At 36.4% G+C, this 14,572-nt stretch overlaps 1 protein-coding gene across 1 annotated transcript in view; it reads right to left on the bottom strand.

Annotated features, from left to right (window-relative positions):
* Positions 1–1,229: 1,229 nt before the first annotated feature.
* Positions 1,230–14,572, bottom strand: part of LOC128664070 (sodium- and chloride-dependent neutral and basic amino acid transporter B(0+)-like) — a 108,384-nt gene continuing 95,041 nt past the window's right edge. Inside the window, exons 12-13 of the mRNA XM_053718749.1 lie at positions 4,512–4,679; positions 1,230–1,388 (exon numbers count right to left, since the gene is read on the bottom strand). Coding sequence (XP_053574724.1) covers positions 1,230–1,388; positions 4,512–4,679 — 327 coding nt within the window. The remainder of the gene's footprint in view (positions 1,389–4,511; positions 4,680–14,572) is intronic.

Consider the following 14,572-nt stretch of genomic DNA (forward strand, 5'->3'; position numbering starts at 1 on the left):
AGCCTATGGGCCCAGCTGTTTACAGATAGCTTCATAAGAGCCGACTACAACAGTGAAACTCTCGGCAGGGCCCTCTACCCACTTGACCCCTACAAAAGCTATCCTGTACACCTACTATGTTTACAGTGCTGCGGAATCTGTTGGCGCTCTACAAATACCTGATAATAATAATAAGTCCACAGTGTATCCAGCACAATCAAACTCAAAGCAGTGTGCAAGCTGTAGTAGGACTACTGCAAACCTCAAATTCACAAGCTGCATACAAAGTAACAGCCGAACCACTTGTATCTTTTCAATCCTTTATTTCATGAAATAAAGGATTGAAACAATACAAGTGGTGCAGCTGTTACTTTGTATGCAAACTGAGTATGATTGCTCAATTACTACATTGTCCCTTTTAATATTTTACAAGTATTTTTTTTACAATATTTATTGTACATACATTTATTGATTGTAAAAGCACCCTTAACGGTTTGGCGTGACCTGAAAACAAGAAGACTACGGCTTTCTAGTACACAAACCTATAATATCGTCTTATGCTGGATTTTAAAAGTACTGAAGCTTTAAAGCGTGAAACCACTCCATTGCAACATTTTATCAGCATAGATAACTTGGGGTTAGCACTTTAGGTACAACGCGGTGTTGGGTTAGCAAGCGAGTAATATGTTTTAGGTACTTTTTTTCAGTAGAAATCTCCTTTGAAGTCTAGATGGAGAAGTTAACATGGTTGCAATATCTGAAGTCCTACAGTTAGCACATGTCGGGTTTAGCTTGTGCACTTACTTTTTCAACTTGTAATACATGTGCTATCCCACGCACGTAACAAGTTTACTTTCTGTGGTATTAGCACTGAAGTGTGTGTGTTAAATACTGCTCCACTTGTAATCTGGTCCTATATGTCTGGAAATTAAAATTAATAAAGTAGATAGTAATAATAATAGTAATAATAATAATAATGACAGCAAAAAAATACATTTTTTAAAATCATTTTTAAATAGGGGACATCGTGGAGAATTCCCAACTGCCTGTAAGATATGTGGTAGAAGTTACAATGAGTTATCCAGAACCCCAATTCCTTTTACATCTTTGCAGGAGATTTATAAAGACAACCAATGAACATACCTATTGTGGTATCAAAGATTTATTTTTAAATGCTGTACTCCCCCCAGGGACCAGTCAGTCATAGGTTTAAATATAATCTTTTAATAAATATCTTATAAAATACTATTTCAATCTTGTTGAAATGAGCTGTTTTCTAGGCCCTGAATCTTTGGTAGCTCTAAGTCTTCATTATTCTTTGGATCATCCATATGTTGGTATCTCTCTCCACGGTTTTGTACCAGTGCAGGACCCCACTTTTTAGTTGGTCTGCAGCAAATTACAATTCTCTGTAAATAAAAATAAGACATCTTCATCTTTATAAATCTTTGCATACAAAGTAAAAAAAAAAGCTTTATATAATGTGTGTTAGTTGGCAGATCATATAACTGTTACAACTTTTTTTTAACAATCTGTTTCTTGTGTGGGCTCAGTGTACTAAGCACTGTAAGCTAAACACAATTTAAGAAGCAGCAGTCATCAAACCATTGCTTCTTTCACTCTCCGACATCTCTGATGTGGCAGATGGAAATCACTGAGAACAGCTCGCTCAGGGTGATTAAAGGGGACAGAACTACACACTCAAACGAGTGGGTAATGGAACCTAAAGGCGTGCAGACAGGGTCTCAAGTTGAGAACCTTGTCCACACCACCGTTAATACACGGGGTCCAATCTATCAAGCATAGGTGGAGAAAGTTATGTTAGTATCATATTAAGCTATAGGGCATAATGCAGACTTCCATCACCTATGCATACTGGTTATACCTGTGTTTTAACATGCAGCAACTCCAAAACTTAGCAATGTCGACCAAAAATGGTTATAAAGAGGCTGATACTTACATCATAAATGGCTGCCTAATGCATTAGCAATGAGCATCAACTTTAGTACATATACAACAGCCTTGACACTCATTGATTGGCATAGCTTTGTAGCAAAACAGTTATTTGTAGTCAGAGGAAGGTTCTAGGGATAGTGCTGTTTTTACATGCCCTGTGCTCTAAAGGGGTTAGATGATAAAAGCATTGAGGTAATGGGGATATTTTAAAAAGGGATACATTGAAATGTTAAAAAAGGCTGAACTCAGTGTTTGAAGGCAGCATCGCCAAGAGGCGTTTTACTATACATGCCTATGGGGGGCATTGCTTTTCTGATACTGACGAAATTTTAGAAGCAGCATCACCATCTACATTGCAGGTGTAATGTTAATGATCTCTTTAGATAGTATTGTATGGAAATGCAATTTACTTGAGTAAAAAAAAAAAACTCAGCCGTTTTTGTTACAGTACAACAGTGAAACTAGGATATGAAAATTGTGGGTACATACATATACAATGATGTATTTATATGTATTATTGTATAGCATATATTATATTATTGTATGATGCTATCATAGGTATTTTAAGTCTTGTGATTTTAAAAATTGTGTTTTTTAAATTTGGATTATTTTCTATTTTAGGAAGATTTCATGTTGGGGGTATTACAATGTCATAGAAGACAGTAATCATGGCTTTCTAGTTTTAGAAAAGTGCATTTTTTTTAACTTTACACTATGTGAAATGCGTTTTTTGGAATTTATGTTATAATATTGTGACCACACTATAAAAATCTTGTTATAAATATAGAACACATTTGTTACAGTGCAGTCACAATATTATAACACGTACAATGAAGTTTGTACAAATATGACTTGCACAGAAGGGTCAGCAGAAGAAAAGTTTACTTTTGATCTCACCCAAAGACTCATAAATAAGTCAGAGGCATTTTGAAACTAATTGCTGTTGTCTGATGAAGTAAAAATTCAGCTCTTTGGCTATAATCACTAAAGGAACTTTGATGAGAAAGAAAAGATAAATATTTGAAGAAAATAACACTTTACCAAATGTTAAAGGGATACTAAACCCAATTTTTTTCTTTCATTATTCAGATAGAGCATGGAATTTTAAACAAATTTACTTATATTATCTAATTAGCTTCATTCTCTTGGTATCCTTTGCTGAGCATATCTAGATAGGCTCAGGTGCTTGGAGCTAGCTGCTGATTGGTGGTTGAACTTATATGCCCATTTTCATTGGCTTACAAATTTGTTCAGCTAGCTCCCAGGAGCACATTGCTTCTTTAATAAAATAAACCAAGAGAATGAAGAAAAATTAATAACAGAATTAAACTTGAAAGTTGTTTAAAATGTTGGGTTTCGTGTCCCTTTAAGCATCGGGTGGATCTTTTATGCACTGGAGTTGTGTAGCCACCAGAGGCACTGGCAATATTTTAAAAGTAGAATGAAGATAGGATATAAACAAATCTTGGAAGGTGATGTTCTAAAGTCAGTGAAGAAACTAAACTAAAATAGATTGGATATTCATACAAGACAATGATCCAAAACAAACCTCAAAATCAACTACTTCAAGTAACAAAAGATTAAGGTTTTGGAATGGCCTTCACAGTTTCCATAACTGAGTAGTATTGACAATTGTTGGGTTAATCTCAAACCTCCAGTACATGCAATAAAACCTAAGTATATTTCAGAACTAGGAGTATTATATAAGGAAGAGTGTGGAACTATTCCTAATGTAAGAATAATTAGCTGGCTACAAAATGCATTTAAAGTACTGACTGGAACTGTGCACAACATTTTGCACTTGCACATGCCACATATACTATTTTATGTTTTTTTCAACCAGTTAAATTCAGCAAATAAATAGTAACTGCATTCAAATTTGCAGAAATGTATGAAGTTTAAGTTTATTTTTGGCTGAGGTTGTGTTAAATTCTTAGAAACTGAGCAAAATGTGTTCTTCTAGCTGTGGCTACTCAAACTTTTGCAAACAAATGAATTTGCCCATGTTTGTGCCTGAATGTGTGTGCATGTGTTTAGGTGTGTATACTTGATTGTATGTGCATGTGCATCTGTGTGTGTGTGCATGTGTTTGGGTGTGTATACTTGATTGTATGTGCATGTGCATCTGTGTGTGTGCATGTGTTTGGGTGTGTATACTTGATTGTATGCGCATGTGCATCTGTGTGTGTGCATGTGTTTGGGTGTGTATACTTGATTGTATGTGCATGTGCATAAATGTGCATGTGCATCTGTGTGTGTGCATGTCTCTGTATGCACACATGTATATGTGAATGTATTTGTGTGCAATCTCCTTACCTCCAGTTTTAAGTATATTATATCCCACAAAGTTGGAAATGACAAAATAATGGTTATTTCTATAGCACAGGAACATATCTCTATGTAATAAAAACTGGATATTGTAACAAAACACAGTAGATATAGAAAGTTTTAAGTAAAACAAAGAATGTAAAACTTTTGATTACCAAACTAAAACAACATTTGAAAGTCTTTGGCCTTCACAATTTAAAATCCTAAAAGAAAAATGGAAACATTGGACTAAGAATATGTTTGCTTACCTGCCATAGATTGCCCTTAGCCTGTATAATTTTTAGAATAGCAATGACAGGAATCCATATGATGCAGAAAATAATCATTAGCCACCCTAATATCATACCCATGGTAGGAAATTCTTTTCCTGCATATTTAGGTGGGGTAAAGGTTACCAAAGACCAGATCAAAATTGCCTATAAAAGTAAAAAAGTTTATATAAGTAAGTATCATGCATTCTATGTAATTAACAATTGTTTTTTTCTGCAAGAGGAATTTTAATAATGCTGAAATGCACAAAATTTGTAAGAACCAAAGAATCAAATGAAAATGAACTAAATTTATCATCAACTAAAAAGTGTAAAGAGTGCTTACTGTGCTAATTATTAAAAGCTACACAATGAAATGAAAGTCACTAACTAGGGCATATACTGAGGAGTGTGGGCTGGCATAGATTAAGGAATGGGTTACAGTGCGCAACTTTGCCATTTACTAGGCATGGCAGCAACGTCTACCAGATGTATATCACCTCTCCATATCACCAGAGTTTCCTACTAAGCAAAGGGGGAATGGGAGTGACTGGCACAATCTAAGTTTATCCTGACAAGTATACTGCAGGCAAGTGATGGGTGCCCAGACCGTTAGAGGCAGGAAAACACCTGGAGCAGCTCAGAAGGCAGAGGGTCACAAAGGGAGAGAGCAGTGAGATTTTCTTGGGTGAACTTCTTCACCTATGGACATCTGCGAGAGGTGGGAAAGAGGGACAAATGGCTAAAACTAAATCGCAAAATGCTAAAGCAACATTTTTTAAGGCCTCATTATAGCAGTTGCTGTTTAGTAATATGTCCTTTAAACTACTCTATATGGCCGACTTAAAGGGACAGTAAACACCTTGAGATTTGTATATAAAGGGGCAGATTAGTTGTGCTCTATTTAGCGCTTTTACTCGTGCCCAAACAGCGCCAGAAGTAAACTTTTAATGTGCGCTAACATACGCTAAAATGTTTTCGTGTTGACTCCTGCTTGTGCGCTAATTTCAGGACTTCGGATATCATGACCATGCTAACTTCTTCTTTTTAAAGACGCAAATAAAAAAAAAAACTAACACTTAACGCTCAAGCGCTAACCCGTCAGGAGTTAAACCTACAGCACTAACCCAAAGGTAGTTATGAATATTTTCCATTCCAATATTCTTCACATAGGGGAAAATGTTCTATTTATTTTTAAATATATTTTTCTATATAGATTTAATGTTTTTTTTTGTAAAATATATACTATATATATTGGTATAGGTATATACAGATACATATATAGGAATATCTTTTTAAAAATACACTGCACATTTTCCCCCTTGTGGAGAACATTGGAATGTAAAAACATAATTTATGTAAGAATTTACCTGATAAATTCATTTCTTTCATATTGGCAAGAGTCCATGAGCTAGTGACGTATGGGATATACATTCCTACTAGGAGGGGCAAAGTTTCCCAAACCTCAAAATGCCTATAAATACACCCCCCACCACACCCACAATTCAGTTTAACGAATAGCCAAGAAGTGGGGTGATAAGAAAGGAGCAAAAAGCATCAACAAGGAATTGGAATAATTGTGCTTTATACAAAAAAATCATAACCACCATAAAAAGGGCGGGTCTCATGGACTCTTGCCAATATGAAAGAAATGAATTCATCAGGTAAATTCTTACATAAATTATGTTTTCTTTAATGTAATTGGCAAGAGTCTATGAGCTAGTGACGTATGGGATAGCAAATACCCAAGATGTGGAACTCCACGCAAGAGTCACTAGAGAGGGAGGGATAAAAATAAAGACAGCCAATTCCGCTGAAAAATTAATCCGCAACCCAAATCAAAAGTTTTAATCTTTATAATGAAAAAAACTGAAATTATAAGCAGAAGAATCAAACTGAAACAGCTGCCTGAAGTACTTTTCTACCAAAAACTGCTTCTGAAGAAGAGAAAACATCAAAATGGTAGAATTTAGTAAAAGTATGCAAAGAAGACCAAGTTGCTGCTTTGCAAATCTGATCAACAGAAGCTTCATTCTTAAAAGCCCAGGAAGTAGAAACTGACCTAGAAGAATGAGCCGTAATCCTCTGAGGCGGGGATTTACCCGACTTCAAGTAAGCATGATGAAACAAAAGCTTTAACCAAGATGCCAAAGAAATGGCAGAAGCCTTCTGACCTTTCCTAGAACCAGAAAAGATAACAAATAGACTAGAAGCCTTCCTGAAATCTTTAGTAGCTTCAACATAATATTTCAAACCTCTTACCCCATCCAAAGAGTGTAAGGATCTCTCCAGAAAATTCTTAGGATTAGGACACAAAGAAGGGACAACAATTTCTCTACTAACATTGTTGGAGATCACAACTTTAGGTAAAAATTAAAACAAAGTCCGCAAAACCGCCTTATCCTGATAAAAAATCAGAAAAGGAGACTCACAAGAAAGAGCAGATAATTCAAGAAATTGGCCTTCTCTTCTAGCAGAAGAGAAGGCCAAAAGGAACAATTCTTTCCAAGAAAGTAATCTAATGTCCAGAGAATGCATAGGCTCAAACAGAGGAGCCTGTAAAGCCTTCAAAACCAAATTAAGACTCCAAGGAGGAGAAATTGATTTAATGACAGGCTTGATACGAACCAAAGCCTGAACAAAAACAATGAATATCAAGAAGTTTAGCCATTTTTCTGTGGAACAGAACAGAAAGAGCAGAGATTTGTCCTTACAAAGAACTTGCAAACAAACCCTTATCTAAACCATCCTGAAGAAACTGTAAAATTCTAGGAATTCTAAAAGAATGCCAAGAGAATTAATGAGAAGAGCATCATGAGATGTAAGTCTTCCAAACTTGATAATAAATCTTTCTAGACACAGATTTATGAGCTTGCAACATAGTATTAATCACTGAGTCAAAGAAACCTCTATGAGATACTTCTTTCATAGCTTGAGGACTATGAGTCCCACCCTGATGATTGACATACGCCACAGTTGTGACATTGTCTGTCTGAAAACCAATAAACGTCTCTCTCTTCAATAGAAGCCAAAACTGAAGAGCTCTGAGAATCGCACGGAGTTCCAAAATATTGATTGGTAATCTCGCCTCTTGAGATTTCCAAACCCCTTGTGCTGTCAGAGATCTCCAGACAGCTTCCCAACCTAAAAGACTCGCATCTGTTGTGATCACGGTCCAGGTTGGATGAACCAAAGAGACCCGTAGAACTATACGATGGTGATCTAACCACCAAGACAGAGATAGTTGAATATTGGGATTCAAGGATATTAAATGTGATCCTAGAATAATCCCTGTACCATTAATTCAGCAATAAAAACTGGAGAGGTCTCATATGAAAATGAGCAAAGGGAGTCGAGTCCGATGCTGCAGTCATGAGACCTAAAACTTCCATGCAAATAGCTACTGAAGGAAAAAATAGACTGAAGGCTCCGACAAACTGAACCCAATAAAAATTGTCTCTTATCTGTTAGAGACAAAGACATTGACACAATCTATCTGGAAACCTAAAAAAGGTGACCCTGTCTGAGAAATCAAGGAACTTTTTTGGTAAAAAGAACCTCCAACCATGTCTTTGAAAAAAAAAAAAAACAGAAGTTGAATCATATGAGATTCTTCAGAACAAAAAGACTGAGCAAGTACCAAGATATCATCCAAATAAGGAAACACTGAGAACCTTTGAAAAGATTCCTAGAGCTGTCGCTAGGCCAGAAAGGAAGAGCAACAAATTGGTAATGCTTGTCCAAAAAAAGAGAAAATTAAAATAATCTGAATGAAACAGAATATGAAGATATGCATCCTGTAAGTCTACTGTGGGCAAATAATGCCCATGCTGAACAAAAGGCAGAATAGACCTTATAATCACCATTCTGAAAGATGGTACTCTTACATGACAATTCAAAAGATTTTCTTTCTTTGAGACAATGAATAGCTCTGAATAAAACCCCAGACCCCGTTCCAGAAACGGAGCTGGTTTGAATACCCCAGATAACTCCATGTTTGAAACACACTTCAGGAAAGTCTGAGCCTTTACTGGGATTGCTGGAATATATGAGAGAGAAAAAGACTTCTCACAGGCGGTCTTACTCTGAATCCTATTCTGTACCCCAATCTAAGGAGTTTGGACCGAATTGAACCAAACAACTTTAGAAAAATCTTAACCTGCCCCCTACCAGCTAAGCTGGAATAAGTGCCGCACCTTCATGCGAATTTGGGGGCTGACTTTGATCTCTTAAATGGCTTGAATTCATTCCATTTTGAAGAAAGCTTCCAATTAGAAACATATTACTTGGGGAAGAATTAGGTTTCTGTTCCTTATTAAGAACAAAAACGGAAATAAAGCTTAAGATTTACCCTTAGAACTTAATCTTGAGGCAAAAAAACTCCCTTCCCCACAGTAACAGTTGAAAGTATTGAATCCTACTGTGAACCAAATAATGTATTATCTTGGAAGGAAAGAAAATAGAAATCTGAATTTAGAAATCAAATCAGCATTCTAAGATTTAGGCCACAAATTTCCTCTAGCTAAAATAGCTAAAGACATAGATTTAACCTCATTTTTGATAATATCAAAAAATTGCATCACAAATGAAATTATTAGCATGTTGAATCAAGTTAACAATGCTAAACAAATCATAATCCGATACTTGTTGCACTAAAGTTTCCAACTAAAAAGGTGAAACAACTGCAACATCAGCCAAAGAAATTGCAGGCCTAAGAAAAGGACCTGAAAATAAATTAATTTTCCTTAGATAAGATACAAGTTTCCCATCTAAAGGATCTTTAAAATAAATACTATTTTCCATAGGAATAGTAGTACACTTAGCAAGAGTAGAGATAGCCCCATTAACTTTTCCCAAAACTCCAAACTGCTGGCAAAGGATACAATTTTTTAAAAACCTTAAAGAAGGAATAAAAGAAGTACCAGGCCTATTCCATTCCCTAGTATTAGGAACTGGAAAAAAACCTCTGAAATAACCACAGGAGGTTAATAAACAGAATTTAAATGATAGCTAGCCTTAAAAACAAGAGGACTAGTCTCCTCAATATCCAATATAATCAACACTTTTTCAACAAAGAACAAATGTACTCCAAAAAATAAAAAAGTCGATTTGTTAGTGTCAATATCTGATGAAGGATCTTCTAAATCAGATAAATCCTCATCAAAAAAGGATAATTCAGTATGTTGTCGGTCATTTGAAAATTCATCAACTAAAATGAGAAGTTTAAAAAAGACCTTTACATTTTATTAGAAGGCAGGATGGCAGACAAAGCCTTCTGAATAGAATCAGAACAAAATTCTTATAAATTCCCAGATATATCTAGTACATAGATGTTAAAAGAATAGCAACAGACAATGCATTAATACTGATGGACATTTTCTCTGCATGTAAAAGTTTATCATGATAACTTATTACAAACCATAGCTAAAGATAAAAATTCATAACATAAAAATAAATGAACTTAGCTTTGGTAGGACTGATATCAGTCAGCAGGAATCCAACAGTGTTTTCTGATACAGGAACAGTTTTGAGATATCTTGCAAATGTAAGAGAAAAAACAACATATAAAGCAAAATATCAATTTCCTTATATGACAGTTTCAGGAATGGGAAGAAATGCAAAACAAAATAAGTCTCTGGAAACCAGAAGCAAAAAGAAATGAATTCTTAAATAATGTCAAAAGTTTGGCGCCAAGTATGACGCCCGCAACTGACAAAATAATTTTGTGGCGCCAAAAACGTTTGCAACAAACACGTGCGTTATAGATGACGCAACTACTTGAAAAAACTCGCCGCCAACTAAGACGCCGGAAATGACGAAGTTACGTCAAGAAACGTAATTCTCGCGCAAAAAAAGTCTTGCGCCAAGAATGACGCAATAAATTATAGCATTTTGCGCTCCCGCGAGCCTAACAGCCCACAATTAAGAAAGAGAGACAATTTGAAAATTTCAGGTAAGAAATTTTTTATTTTTATGCATTTCCCAAATATGAAACTGACAGTCTGCAAAAAGGAAATATACTGATAAACCTAAATCGTGGCAAATATAAGTACAAACATATATTTAGAACTTTAAATATAAAGTGCCAAACCATAGCTGAGAGTGTCATAAATAAAAGAAAACATACTTACCAAAAGACACCCATCTACATAAAGTAGATAGCCAAACCAGTACTGAAACAAGAATCAGTAGAGGTAATGGTATATAAGAGTATATCGTCGATCTGAAAAGGGAGGTAGGAGATGAATCTCTACGACCGATAACAGAGAACCTATGAAATAGATCCCCGTTAGATTGACCATGCATTCAATAGGCAATACTCCGTTCACATCCCTCTGACATTCACTGCACTCTGAGAGGAACCGGGCTTCAAAAGAGCTGAGAAGCGCATATCAACGTAGAAATCTAGCACAAACTTACTTCACCACCTCCATAGGAGGCAAAGTTTGTAAAACTGAATTGTGGGTGTGGTGAGGAGTGTATTTATAGGCATTTTGAGGTTTGGGAAATGTTGCCCCTCCTGGTAGGAATGTATATCCCATACATCACTAGCTCATGGACTCTTGCCAATTACATGAAAGAAATATATACAGTACATACACACTAAAAACATTATTAAATATTAAAATTCAATAATAATGATTTTTCTTGTTTTCAAATATTTGAGTGGAAAGGGTTCCAAATTATATATACGTATATATGTGTTTATATGTGTGTTTGTGTGTGGCTCAAAATTTCAACTAACCCACTAGCCATTGGAAATTTAACAGTGGCGAGGGAAAGTTAGTGAGTGAGAGGCCCATTTATCAAGCTCCGGATGTAGCTTGAGCACCTGTGTTTCTGGCTCCATCTAAAGATCGCCAGAATTCAACCCGATCGAATACGATCGGGTTGATTGACACCCCCCTGCTGGTGCAATGCTGAATACGGGGAGCGTATTGCTCTCCGCATTCAGCGAGGTATGTAGGACCTGATCCGCACTGTCTGATCAGGTCCAACATACCTTTGATAAATATCCCCCTGAATGTCTACAAATATTGTATATAATATTTGTAGACATTCACTCATACTCACTTGTATATAATGAGTCTAAAGGGATAGTATATATCCATGAAAAGGGCAAGGAAATGTTATACTTTTAGGGCTATAGGGACCACATTAGTGCTTAGACGGTTACTTCTGAACAGGGGCAGAGAGAAAATGGAGAGGAAAAGTGAAAGTAAAGAAAATTATAGTGTTAAGAAACAGTGGAGAAAAAAAGAGTGAAGAGAGAGGATAAAGAAAGAGTGTAACAAGAAGATATGGGGGCATATTTATCAATGTGCAAGCGGACATGATAAGAAGTAGAGTATCATGTCCGCCGCACATCGATAAACATCAATAAATGCAGACAGCATACGCTATCTGCATTTATCACTGCACCAGCAGTTCTGGTGAACTGCTGGTGCAATGCCGCCCCCTGCAGATTTGCGGCCAATTGGTCGCTAGCAGGGGGTGTCAATCAACCCGATCGTATTCGATCAGGTTGATTTCTGTCCGCCGCCTCAGAGCAGGCGGACAGGTTATGGAGCATCGGTCTTTAAACCGCTGCTTCATAACTTCTGTTTCCGACGAGCCTGAATGCTCAACGGAAACAAGGGGCATCAAGCTCTATACAGAGCTTGATAAATATGCCCCATGGCCTTAGAGAGAAGAGAGAGGGTAACAAGAGAGATTGAAGAGAGGAGGGAGTGGAGAAAGCTAGATGAGAGATGATAATAATAAAACAATTATTCCAGGTCTACTATGACCTCACATTAATGTCAACACTCTCTGCTAACTGCTATGTACTTATTTTTGTTAATGAATTAATGCACAATAAGGTGTTTCACATTGACTAAATATATGCAAAGGGGGGGGGAGTGGGTGTGGGCAGGATCAAAAGAAGCAAATAACATTTGGGGCTGGCTAGTAGCTTAGGGCTTGACATTTTGAGCTATATATATATATATATATATATATATATATATATATATATATATATATATATATATATATATATATATATATATATATATTATAGGCCTTTCCATTCAAATTGGATGTTAATTTGTTTTAAAAACATTAAAACATGGCTGATGTTTTATTCTATAGCAACAGAAATATCTTAATTACAAGGTGTTTACTGTCACTTTAAAAGGTCAAACAACCCTCCGTGTGTAGTCATTATATGAATGTTTAGAATGGTTTAACAGTTGTTCTGTGTGTTTGGCAAAAACAGTTAAGATCTTCTGCTCGCGGTAGCAATTAGCACTCCGAAAATTAACCAGAGATCAGATCCTTTGTTGAAAAGCAGGAAGGTAAGTTTTGCAACAATGTTATAAATAGCAAGAGCGTTAGATTGCAGCACTTTTTCCTTTTTATGTAGTGCCCCAGACATGTGCACGCTACCTATCTAGGTATCTCTTCAACAAAGCTTAACATGGGAATAAAGCAAATGTGCTAAAAGAAGTAAATTGGGAAAAAGAAATTGTATCCTCTATCTCAGTGGTCTCAAAGTACCGGCCCTAGGGCCATATGCGACCCTCAAGGTAGTTTTATCTGGCCCTCCCTTTTTTATTTATTATTATTAGGTAAATTATTAATTTGGCCTCATCAATTTTTTTATGGTTCTAAGAGGTGAAACAATTAAGTTGATGTTCTATATAGGCACTCGCAAGATAAATATAAAGACAAGCATACATTGCCCAGTGTAGACTCCCAAAATGCACTGCTTGGATAAATGTCACTTTTTATTCAGTTTCAGAATGATCACTTTACTTGGCACTCACAAGATAAATATACACTGTGCTTGTCTATTGTGGACTATAACCCGTGGGTAAATGTCACTTCCAGTTTCTAGTATATAAAGTTCCAGAGCACTCACTCTGTTCAAGTGGCCCCCATGCAAGAACAACACTAGGCCAGTGGCCCCCCCGGATGCAATCAGTTTGATACCCCTGCTCTATCTGAATGATGAAAGGAAAAAAAATGGGTTTTATGTCCCTTTAACAGGGAATGAAACCTCCTTAACATTCAGTCAAAATCTACTGCATATATTTTTAGATATTTATCAGAGAGAAGAGCATACTAGTTTTACAAATGACCGAATGCCATGTATTATATTTTGCATGTTACGTCTCATTATGGCCTAGATTACGAGCAGAGCACAAAATTGCGCTTTTACAAGTGGGATATTTGCGCTCCACTCAGTAATACAATCGCACGCATATGTGCGCTGGTATTACAAGTTAAGTGCAATGCAAACACGACCTTGCGTTCGCATTGCCTGGAAGTCTTGTGTTAATGAAAGCACGCTTCCATAGGCTCCAATGTGAACCTCGTTCTGATGCAGTAAAGCACGGCAAAGCACCTAGCACAGGGGGTAAGTCACACAGCGTTGGGCAGCAAATTAAATATATATGTATATGAATATATACAAATATATTTATGTGTTTATATGTGTATATACACACACTGATATGTATATACACACACTGATAACACATAAATATATAAGGCATCTACATATATATTTACAGTGAAAACACAATCCCCATAGACTTTAATGTAAAGACACTTTTCAGTGCTGTTATCTGTCTAACACCCCACATCCCCTCACTTTGCCCTTATAACTGCTTTGTGCAGTTTTTTTTTTCAAAACAATAAAGATGCTCATATTTTTTAATAAATGGAACTGTACACTTTATTTTGCGGGCAATTGGGGCACATTTTGTTTCATTGCCCAAAGGGCTGACCTCTGCTTAGTTGGGCTAAGCCCAAAGTGCTCCCGCGAGATCGCAGGAGCATTAACCAGCCACTTGTAATGGCTGGGTATTTATTATGCCCTTTACAGGTGTTGCACTTGTAATCTAGCACTATATATAGAATTATCAATACAAAAACAGTGGCGCCAGGGGACCAGAGATCCAATGTTGCAACAAACTTAGGCCTAGATTTAGAGTTCTGCGTTAGCCGTCAAAACCAGCGTTAGAGGCTCCTAACGCTGGTTTTTACCGCCCGCTGGTATTTGGAGTCAGTCA

This window comes from Bombina bombina, chromosome 1 (genome assembly GCF_027579735.1).
Source record: "Bombina bombina isolate aBomBom1 chromosome 1, aBomBom1.pri, whole genome shotgun sequence".
Taxonomy (NCBI): domain Eukaryota; kingdom Metazoa; phylum Chordata; class Amphibia; order Anura; family Bombinatoridae; genus Bombina; species Bombina bombina.